This window comes from Jatropha curcas, chromosome 4 (assembly GCF_041381405.1).
Source record: "Jatropha curcas cultivar XTBG-Jc1 chromosome 4, XTBG_Jcur_1.0, whole genome shotgun sequence".
Classification (NCBI taxonomy): Eukaryota; Viridiplantae; Streptophyta; class Magnoliopsida; order Malpighiales; family Euphorbiaceae; genus Jatropha; species Jatropha curcas.
The window spans coordinates 22,672,997-22,684,718 of NC_143154.1; the positions used below are offsets into that span (position 1 = coordinate 22,672,997).

The following is an 11,722-nucleotide window of genomic DNA, read 5'->3' on the forward strand; positions in this document are numbered from 1 at the left end:
GTTTTTCTATTGTAACAAATAAAAAAGAAACTATAAAATGATGATAGATTCAATTAAACAAGAAAAGAAGAGGTTGCTAGCTAGCAACCATCAAATCAAACAACTACAAATGTTTACAACTAGAAAACCACAAATCAGTGGGATTGAAAGAACAAAAAAGAACTATAATCAAATAACCAAATTTTTCACTCATTATCTCATATTGAAGCAACAATATGACTAGTACTAGATGGGTGAAGATTTTTGTTAGAACCAACTCTACCACGCCCAATACCAGTTCTCTGTCCACTAAATCCTTTCCTAGCAGCAACCTCTTCCTTAATACCATCATCCTCTTCTTTAGTGTTTGATCTTGTAGTCCAACGATCAGTTGACTCGGCCGAGTTGGGTTCCCATGAAGAAGAACCAGAGTAATATCCCCACTGCTGTTGGCTACCACCACCTCCTACATAGCTATTGCTGCCTGAGGATTCTTGTCCATCCATATCTTCTGCTGCTGTAACTGATGATGTGCCTCCTCTCCTTACTGTAACATATTTGTGTAAGCTTGGTTCCATTAGATCATCACTTACTATTACTTCAGATTCTACAAAAGGGTCTTTAGCTTCAGTTAGTTTCTTTCCAATAAGATTGGAGCTTCTTTTGTCTTCACATGAAATATTGGAACTTGTAGTGGAATTTAGATCAGCAACTGCTTCAAGAATGGAGCAGGCCTTTGTTACACATCCTGGAACTGTAAAGGAAGGGATGGTGGCTGTGGCGGCTGTGGCAGTGGGGGCGTTGGTGGTGGTGGAGGTGGTGTTCTTTTGGTGAAAATTTTGTATGTCTTCAAGTAATAATGCAGTGTATGATGGGGCTGTGGGATTCAATAAAGTTTCAGGATTGAAGTCTAGATCTCTAGATCTCCTTGCTGACCTACTTCTTGTTAGTGCTTGGGGTTTAGCCTCTTCTCCAAGGACTTGTGGCTCTCTCACAAAATTGCTGATCACTTTGCAATTAGTCCCATGAGCACCCTGTCTGTTTGTCTCAGAAATTGTTTTCTGCATTTGAACCTAAAAAAGATAACAAAAAACAAAAGAGAAAGAGTCATTTTTTCATTTCTTTTTAGGATGAAATGAATTGTAGATAGGAAAATGCAAATTTAAGAAAAATTTAAGGTATACCTGATTGATTGATTCTTTCTCCACTGCTTGTCCTTCCATTTCTTTGTTTCTAGTTTGAACTCTGCTTGTGCTATTGTTGCTTTTGTTATTGCCAGTTGCTTGTGAATACATGAGAGAGTTTGGATCAATTTCACTTAATGGGTTTCTCCTACAAGGAGATTGCTCTGCTTTTCTTGAAGAACTCCGACTAAGTGATGGCTGCTGCTGATTATTCTCATTAGAACTCCTACCGTTTGTTCTCGCCGGGGACTTTGAGCGAGGCGATGCAGCAGTTCTTGCCCCTGCCTCTCCAACATTTCTCTTTACAGAGATCCTTTTAACGGCAGTTGAACCTGTTTGGGCCTCAACGCCATTATTGTTGTTGCTTTTATCCATTGTTAAAGAAGAAACAGTAGCAGGAACTGAAACCATCTTTCCAGGCCTATTTGTAGTAGAAGATGAATTGTTAACATTGGTAGTAGCATTCGAATTTGCAGTACCACTATTGGTTTCTGATCTTCTACCTGGAGATCGACTCACTCTTCTCCCACTATTGCTACTGCCTCTTTCTCTGCTACCAGACCTCTGGTCTCTTTCCCTACTGGGTGTCCTTCTCCTTCCTTGTGAAGATGAAGAAGGAGAAGGCCTACCACCTGAATTACGATGCCGCTGGCGATGTTGTCTTCGCTCTGCTATCTCACAATCATCATCATCAATATCATTGGAATCTCTCTTCTTATAATCATAACTAGCATTAGCATTAACATTAACATCCTCCGAATCTTGATCTTGATCCAAATCATAGCTTCTTTTCGAGCCGGAGTACTTCCTACCAGAAGAGGCAACCTTGCCGGAAGAATTACTCCGGCTAAGCCTACCACATTGTATAAGAATAGCATCTACTTCTTCTTTAGTACAGCTTGAAGTCCTCACCACCATACTAGTATTACTACCAACATTGTTGTTAATTTCAACATCAACAGAGCAATCGCTAGGATTAGTGCTTTTTTCTTCTACAGCAATAGGCACATCTTTTTGACAAGGAATGGAGGGTTTTTCTCTATCATGGCTCTTTCTATGTTTTATAACAAAAACCTCCTTCTTCACTATCCCTTCATCTTCTACTTCTACTTTATTTTTCACTTGCTCTTCCTGAACGACCTTTCTCTTGATCTTTACCACCTCCGCATCTCCTACTGGTTCTTTAGCTGCAGCAGAGGCAATGGTAGCTGCAACATTCAAAGAAGAAGAAGAAGAAGAAGAAGAAGAAGAAGGCCCATTTTTCCTGCTTAAACAGCCTCCCATGGCTGTTTTTTCTGGGTGACCCAATGAAACAGAGAGAAAAAAAAAGTTGCAGAAATGGTGAAAGCACGGAATTTGAATTCAGTATAGAATGGGTAATGGGTAATTAATTGCTAAACGCTCTCTCTTGTTAATAGATAAGAGAAAGAGGTTCGTTGTTCAAGAAAACATTTTCAAAAGAGGAACTTTTGGATATTAATAGAGAGAGAAGCATTTCAAATTTCTGAGAGAGAGAGAGAGAGAGAGAGAGAGAGAGAGAGAGTGCGGCAGATCTGGAAAGTTAAAAAAAGAGTTATAGCCGTTACAGAGTAGAGGGAGTGAAGGATAGCCGTTGGATGAATCTTTTCTTTTCCTTTTATTTTTTTTACTGTCCCCACTAACTGAACTAACGACAGAGACGTCTCACAAAATACAAAATTCCTTTTAGTTATTTACTCATTATTTTTTATTATTTTTTCAAAAAATATATTAATTGCTTAAAAAATACCAAACATTCTCTTATTATAATCATTATTCTTAGAATCTTTTAACAAGTTCATGTTTCAATTCAAATTTCTCCAACGGCTATTTAGCCTTCAATTTGAATATGGTTGTGTTAATTTTTTTTTAATTTAATAATTTTATTTTGTTAATTCAACTTTGAACCTTTGGTTAATTGATTTTTTTTTTATTTGATCAATAATGCTCTGAAATTCTTATTTTTAGTCAACAGAATTTCAAATAAGTAACTGTATATGATAGTAATGAATGGTGAGAGTTCTTTTCATTATTATGTTTTCATCGTTAAAAGAAGCTTATAGTAATGATAACATTTCCTCATTAATATTTCATAATAATGATAATTTCATTTTATTATATAAACTAGCATTTGCAAACGAGACTGGGGTGAGCATTTAGTTGGCTCGATGCAAATCAAAACATATTTCTTCAAATGAAATTGAATCAATTCCAAACCGGTTAGATTCATGTCGGTTTGGTTGGATTTTGATCATTTTCTTTTGGACTTTTTTAGATTCTTTAAATTGAATCAAACCAAAAACATTTTATAGTTTTCCTTCATTAATTGAAATTAAAATCGGTTAAAAAATATCAAATCAATTCGAAGCGGTTTGAGTTGGTTTTTGGTTCACCGAACCATTTAGCCCAAAATGAGACCTATCTTCTATATTTTCGGTTGAAAAACTTATTTTATCAATATTTTTAATGACTTCTAACGTTATTGTGTAATAATTTAATTAATTAAAAAATAATAATTCTTAAGGTGTAACTGACTTAAATTAAATAGAAAATAGTTAACTAACTAGTTTACAAGAATTTAATTAATTAAAAATAATAATTTTTAAGGTCTAACTTAAATTAAAACAAAAAGAAGGAACGAGACTCAATTTGCTCTCTGATCTTGCGCACACCATACAATTTACTCAAAAATTAACTTTTTGTACATATTACTCCTTAAACTTATACCAAAAGTACAGATTGCCCAATTCTTATCTAAAAATAATTATTTTGTATAAATCAAATATGATTAAAAAATTAATTAAATATTTGATCGAAATCAAATATAATTAAAAAAATCAAATAAAAAAATAATAAATATTTTTTAACCAAATATTTCAATATATAATCAAATCTTTTTCTAATTCTATAATTTTTTTTTAAATCAAATATTGTAAATTTTTATAATTATTCATACTAGTACAAAAATTAACAAAATGGTATAACATTGCAACGAAGGTAAAAGATAAAAAAAAAAAAAGTGCATTTTAAAAAATGCAAGGATAAAGCATCGTATTTTGACAAAATATAAGGATAAAATACAAGTTTTCCATATAATAATTAGTGTATGAGGTTTAGCCAACTAAAATATTTAGTCCTTCCTAGAAAGACTAAATCTCTCTCATTTCACATAAGCATTAACCCCTAAGTATTTTCCATTTGAATTAATTCTCTCTCAGTAATTAACATCATTACATGGAGAGGGATCAAATTAATGACATACATCCTCTCTAAGCAGAAACCATATAGAAACACCCAAAAGCAGAAGACAATGACCAAGTAAGAGAGCCTGCGTTAACATCCTTAACAAACAAGTAAAGCGTTAACAAGAGTGCAAAAAGGCTTAATTATAAATTTAGTGTTTGAATTTTCGAAAATTTTCTATTTTAGTGTCTCAACGGAAAAATTTTGCAATCAAGTGTGTGAATCCCAAAATTATTTTCGATCTAATTTCTCCGTCCTACGTTGCATGCTGGAAATACAAATAGGGCGGGAGACTTTGTGCCACAGTGGAATTTTTGTTGACATGAAAATGAGGGTTAAGTTGTCAACACCTAATTAGCCGTTGTTAGTTGATTGGAATAAGTTGAAGATTACTAAATTACCCTTCTGTTTAAAACGCTATACATTGAAGTCATCATTCAAATATGTAGAATTAGGGTTCAAGATAACAAAAATTTAAAGAACTTAAGACAAACATATTGTTTTCGTTGGAGATGGAAAACGTGTTGCAAATGTGGGAAACGTTGCATAATTTGTATGTCGTGGACGGATTAGAACCCTGGAAGAAGATTTATCAAGAACACAAAGAAGTGAGGGAGCGAGATGCGAGTTCTTCGAATGGGTCAATCTAGTGATGTGCAGTAGATCTAAGTAGATAATTCCTGACTTGCTTAGAAAAGTGAACCATTTGGAGGTAGAATTGAGGGGGTGATAGAGAAGGGAGAAATGGTTATGGGTTTGGTTTATGTTTTTCATTATTGTGATATTATTAAAGTAATAGTAACTATGAATGGGTGGGTTTTTCTTGTAGTTGTAGCTTTGTAGGCATGTGTGGGAAGTGGTGACTTGGATTGCCAAGCAGAAAATTCCTTAGCTAAGTTTGTAGCTTTGACTGGCTAGGCTAATTCTGTGGCTTTGTTTGCATTTTGCTACATGCAGGGGAAGTGTTTGACACAATGCCTTAATGAAAAATTAATGAAATTAAGCCTTATTTTGTAATCATGTCAAGCAAACGTTCTTTATACATAATTTCATCAAGCTTGTAATTACCAGTTATCCTAATAAAGCATTATAATTTTGAAATGCAATGTTCATTTTTTTTTTTTTTTTTTTTTTTGCTTTGTTTGCATTCCAATACATGTATGGCAACTGTTTGATGTAATGTCTCAATGAATTTTTGATATAAATTAAGCTTTCTTTTTGCAATCCTGTCAAGTAAACATCATTTTTTATCAATTAATTCAACTTGCAGTTATTAGTTATTCCAGTACTTGATTGAACATAAAGTATGTACAAAAGAATTTTGAAATTGCTATAAAACAATACTTGATTGAACATAAAGTGATTTGCTATCTGGAAATTGATATAAGTAATAGCATCATTAATCCTGAAGCTATGAACACTTCAATGACATCCAAAAAATACAAAGATAAAATTCATACACCTATACTAATATGTATCTGTGTTATCCAAAATAATACCACTTGTTAATATTACAAAGTCAATAATTATGGTATCCAAAATAGTTTGTTGGAACAAAAATAGGCAATTTAGCATCTTAGGTCACTACTTTGCTGTTGATTCCTGTGTCCCCAAAGTTGCATCATCATTTGTGTCCACTCTAGCAGTTTCAGCACCAAATTTTCCCTTCTTTATTATAGTAACAGCAATTGGTGCAGACCTTGCAGTTGCTTCCATCCTTTGCTTTTGCGCCTTATTCTATGAATCAACAATGCACCAATATCAATCAACAATATCATATTCCACCAATCATCAATTAATCATCTATCAATCATCATCATTCATATCTGAAAATTAACAAGTTGCATGAAATAACATATTACCTGCAATTGGCTACATGTAATGAAGTGGTAGCCACGTTTTTTGAATCCCTCAATCTTTTGAGACATGAAGCTAGGTTCAGGAGGGTTTCTTTCCCTTATTCTTCCTATTGAATTTAATGGCATCTTAACTATTGTTCCAGGTTGTAAATACCTAACAAAACATAAGAATATTTGCAATCATCCAAGAAAACATTGAATATTAAATCAATTAAGTTGCAACTCACATTCATAGTGACATTGCCCCTTGCATCAGTATATGCTCCATATCCATGCACTTTTTGACTAGTTTTGTCTCCCCTTAATACAAAGTATGCCTGCTGATTGAAGAACAAGGTTGGCTTTTCAACTTGGTTCTGAGCTGCTGACTTCTCCCTTCTGCATTTTTCTCTTTGCTCTGAGTTACTGAATTTTTCCTTTGTCTCTCATTTCCTGCACTTTTCCCTTTGTTCTGAGTTGATGACTTTTTCCCTCTCCTCACCTATTAACAGTATGTGTCATTAGAAAAAAAAATTTCGGTTGTGTATTAAAGGGTTTGAAGAATTACTTAATTCTTAGAGGGCCTCTGATGCACCTCTGCTGCTCCAATGTCATGACAAAGGGTAGACATGGTCTGCAGTGGCGTTTTAGTATTAACAGCACCATTTACAGTTGACACAGATATGAACATCATATCTCCACCTTCAACTGGTTCACTTGCATTGTTCCTCTGAATAAACTTGCAATTTTTCTTGTTGTGTCCCTTTTGAAAATAGGCCTGACAAGTCATGAGCTTATCCTTCTTACTCAAATTTTATGCTCCCACCTTTTAGCTCACCCTCTTCTCTCAGTCTATTCTTCTTTGGTCTACCTAGTGTCCTATCATTCTTGGGGGTACAAGGCCTTCCTTTCCTGATTTTCTCTAAAACTTGCTACTGTTCATTGGGCTAAGCATGTGTGTGTATGTCTTTAAATACTTAAGTTTTCTAAACTAGTCACTTATATAATCATAAGGATTCCTCTCAAGTTCATTGATACCATAGATTGCATGACAACAAGGTATACCAGACACCTCCCAAACATATATGGACATGTGTGATTTTTCAAATCTATTACATAAGTGTCCCCATCATGAAGCACCTCAACCCCATCTGCCCCATTCCATGTCATTTGGCAATATCAATTGATTTCAAGATTAGTATGTACTCTTCTCCTCATTCAATTTCCATAATCACCTAACCACTTTTCAATTTGATCCCTATTTATGTGCAATCTAGTCATGACAAGCCTCTTAATATCCTCTAACATAGATATTATATTCTTAATTCTTGGTTCTATAATCCTACTGTTGAAAGCTTCACATAAATTATAGTCCACAATATCATACTTTACCTCTGTGGTGAAGTAGGCTCTGCACTCATGACTTGGATGAGTGTTGAGGATATCATCAAATCTTTGTTTGGACATCTTTTTGAGCTCATTCATATTGGCTTCAAAGTCAGGGATGTTATATGACTTAACACAAGCCCAAAACTACTGATGTAGTTCACTGCCTTTGTGTTTTTTTCTCCAATTGGCATAAATGTGTCTTGCACAATAGTTTTCTCACATAGGGGCAGTTTCTCATAGATTGCATTAAGTAATCCCTACCACAAACCATAAATTTCAATTAAAAGCATGCACAAATATAAAGTTGTAAATCATAATCAAAAAAGGAGTACACTAACATCATATGTTTTACCTTTAGCTGGTCAAAAATGAATGTCCACCCTTCACCATCAGTGATACTCAAGTCAATCTTCAACTGATCAATGAACCAATGCCTTGTTGACTTGCATTCAATATTTACAACAGCCCATGCAATGGGATACATCTGATTATTGTCATCCCTACCCATTACAATTAGCAATTTCCCCTTAATTACACCTTTAAGAAAACACCCATCTAGCCCGACTGCCCTCCTACACCCAAATAGAAACCCTTTCTTCGGTGAGTCAAAGTAGATATACATTCTGTCAAACATAGGAATACCGATAGGAATGGGTCTTTGAACTCATAAGTTGTTGCTACTTCCAGGATTTGATCTTGTGATTTCACCCAAATAATCCCAAAGCTTAACATACTCACCCTTTGCATCTTCATTTAACCTAGGCAAAAACCGCATTTTTGCTCTCCTCAACTTAGTAATACTTACTTCTAAACTAACATCATTCTTAACATGTTTCTTAAGATCAATAAGGGTCATTGTCTCACATACAACAATCTTTGGCAAAACATGCATTGCCATCCATTTGGAACTACACCTTCTGTTTTCCAATGATATGGAGCATGTATGCTCATTTCTAAAAGTTTTCGCAACTATATCATTCCTAGAATCTTCCATGGATGCATAAATCATCTAAGGGCACTCTTTTTTCACACACTTTGCCCTAAATTGTATGCTAGTATTTCTAACAAACTTAACCTCCCTTCTCTCTTGTATTGCAAATGTACTAACAGCCTCTTTAAACTCTACATCATTCTTAAATGTCATACCTAAAGCAAATGTAATCTTTTCAGCATTAGGATTAAAGGCTTTGAATTTATCTTTTCTTCTCCTAATATCATGCTCTCCATCACTTCCATCAGTACTTTCTACACTGAGATCTCCATCAGAATCTGCATAGTCAGTTAGATTTCCATCTTCACAGTTTGCATCAGGTTCTCCATTAGGTATGGTAGTAGCATTTGAGGGTTGAGGAGTTAGTTGTACCCATTTCTTTGTTGTTGACTTCTTTTTATTTTCTTTAAACCTTCTCACAACATTTCTTGCTTCTTGCAACTCTTCATCATCCCCTAACATCCACTCACACTTAACCAATTCCTCATCTTCATCTTGTGGCAGATTCTGTTGTTCAGTTTCATCAACAGTAGGAACTTCCCCACCCCCAACATTTACATCAATAACACATTCCTCAATATTCACACTCACATCAACCCCTCCCCCCCCCCCCCCCCCCAAACCTACTAAATCTGGACCATTTTCTCCCTCAACTCCCCATTGAAATCTCCATTAACTCCTTCAACTCCCTCAACTCTCTCATTTAATCTTTCTGACCTAACCCCAGCAGCCTCATCCCATCTCCACTATTATTTACCTCATCCCTAGTTGTCAAGTCATATATATTGGACTCAACCTTACCCTCTGAATTTACTTTTCTAGCATTAAATATCTATGCTCAGTATATTTTTCAATCCTTTTTTTTTTTTTTTTGCTAGCTCAAGCATGTCAGACAATGACCCACTCCACACTACTCTATACCCATGTGCAAAAGTGTCATCTACAGCTTTAAAGTGCATTTGCACTATTGTTCTAATATCCATCTCATTCTGGATTTTTTGAATAAAAGAGTCCAAACAGAAATTAGAAACATTTATCCCAACTTGTATAAAATCACCCCTCCACATATTCCCTATGTATATACCTCTCATTACTGAAGAAAATACCACCATAGTAGACATCAATTACAGCCTTTGCCATCCTTTAAAAGAAAACAAAAAACAAAATATGCACTTCTTCTTGTAAACAAAATATTATTTCTTCACAACATGCAAACAAAATTCTATAAGAAAACACCAATACAACAACACTCTATATGAGTTCAAGGGTTTTCGATACTAACCTTCTTCGACAGAAACGATTGAGGTCAAGAATACATCCTCTTTTTAGATTTTCTCAGATCACTCGCCCAATTCAACGAATAGTTAAGGATTTGTCATGCGAAACACTCGCTAGGGTTTTTCTGTCTTTGAGAGAAATTGGATTGGAAATATGCGTGTTTGTTTAAATTTTTACTTAGAAATCCTATTTTTTCTGTCATGCAGGTTTCTTGAAAATCAATAATAAGGGCACCAACATCATTTCATAAATCATAATCCTATTTTTTACACGTAAATCCAACATGAAAATATCCTATTTGGTACCATTTTAAACATCAGTGGGCCCTTACCGTCCTATTTATATCTTTGGCATGCCACGTACGACGGAGACATTAGATTGAAAATAATTTTGGGATTCACACATTTGATTGCAAAATTTTTCCGTTGAGACACCAAAATAGAAAAAATTTAAAAGTTCAGACACTAAATTTATAATTAAGTCGAGCAAAAATGGCAATCCCTTCAATCTTTATATATAAACAAGAAATATATCTAGGAGAAATGACAACCAAAGCAATAGCAACAAGGCCGCTTCTGTTTTGTGATTTTTTTTGGATCTTTTCTTTTTTTTTCTGAAAAATCATATTATTATTAGCGTTATAGATAAAGATCAATTTTCGCTATGGAGGACAGAAAAAAAAAAAAAAGAAAAAGAAAGCGTTGAACATGGTTTATATGAATATGAATATAGTGTGTATGTAAGAATGAGAAGATATGTGGGGCAACTAAGTGAATGCACATCTAGAATCTATAGATTCTAGCTGGCACTGCTTGTGCCAAAGATCTTTACCGTTGATTTAGTTAAAGAGCAGTGCTAAATGGCACAACATGTGCCTGGCTCAACTAGAATCTATGATTGTGCATTTACTTAATTGCCCACTTGTTAATTTCTTTTCATCACTTCTTGCTCTGTTTTATCTTCTAAATTATCCCTTCCCTTTCTTTCACCTCTTTTGAATTTGGACTACTTAAAATAGATATCTACCACCACCAGCATGTTGAGATTTTAGAAGGAAAAATGAAAATGTACAAGATGATTACTAATGTTTTGCACTTCGTGTTTTTTTGCACTTCGTTAAATTAACAAAAGAATGTGCCTATTTATAGGCTTACAAGTGAATCAAATAATACCTAAAAATACTCCTAAAAATTATTAATCCTCATAACAAAAATATCAAATTCTATGCAGAAAATCTGCACTAAATAAAATTGAAATCTCAACAGATTTTTCATAATATTATTTTGAATTAATCCTAACATTCTCTCTTAATTCAAACATAATATTTTTATTACAATAATTAACAATTAAAATTTTTAATCTAGCATTTGAAGCACCTCTCTTCAATTGATTTTGTTGAAGCACTTCTCTCCAACTCATCATTTTGATGCACTTCTCACCAAATATTGATGCCCTTCTCACTTCTCACCAAATATTGATGCACTTCTCATCAAACTAGCATTTTTTTTTTTTGAAGCACTTCTCTTCAAATATTGATGCACTTCTCATCACTTTCTTTTATTTTGGAGCACATCTCTCCAATGTTCTCTTGGAGCACATCTCTCCAATACTCAAAGAAGAGTTCCTTCCTCTTGCACAAAATTTGATTGATTTTTATACCTGCAATCTTTTTGAATATGAAGGCAGGTTTTTGCTTTGAATTTTTTGGCTTTTTCTTCGCTATGATTCTTAATTTGAACCATAGTTGGGTTGGATGGCAATGGAGAGATTTCTTTTTCTGTTTCAACATGCTCCCATAAGTC

The 11,722-nt window shown here is 34.2% G+C and overlaps 1 protein-coding gene, 1 long non-coding RNA gene and 1 pseudogene across 5 annotated transcripts; all 3 read right to left on the bottom strand.

The window, feature by feature from the left end:
* Positions 1 to 31: 31 nt before the first annotated feature.
* LOC105641912 (uncharacterized protein At1g65710) lies at positions 32 to 2,680 on the bottom strand. Its single transcript, XM_012226594.4, has 2 exons — positions 1,164 to 2,680; positions 32 to 1,052 (listed from the first exon to the last, which is right to left on the bottom strand). Exons 1-2 carry the CDS (start codon positions 2,445 to 2,447, stop codon positions 198 to 200), a joined length of 2,139 nt encoding a protein of 712 aa, XP_012081984.3. The 5' UTR covers positions 2,448 to 2,680; the 3' UTR covers positions 32 to 197.
* Positions 2,681 to 5,772: 3,092 nt separating this feature from the next.
* On the bottom strand, positions 5,773 to 10,139 carry LOC105642003 (uncharacterized). 4 transcript variants are annotated; one of them, XR_016320532.1, is made up of 4 exons: positions 9,925 to 10,139; positions 6,511 to 6,764; positions 6,287 to 6,437; positions 5,773 to 6,161 (listed from the first exon to the last, which is right to left on the bottom strand). It is a non-coding gene; the product is annotated as an uncharacterized LOC105642003 (long non-coding RNA). The 4 variants fall into 4 exon arrangements; XR_005178002.2 differs by lacking the exon at positions 9,925 to 10,139 and adding an exon at positions 6,858 to 7,744; XR_001047277.4 differs by lacking the exon at positions 9,925 to 10,139 and adding an exon at positions 6,831 to 7,744.
* LOC149497000 (uncharacterized) lies at positions 8,069 to 9,256 on the bottom strand (annotated as a pseudogene).
* Positions 10,140 to 11,722: the final 1,583 nt, after the last annotated feature.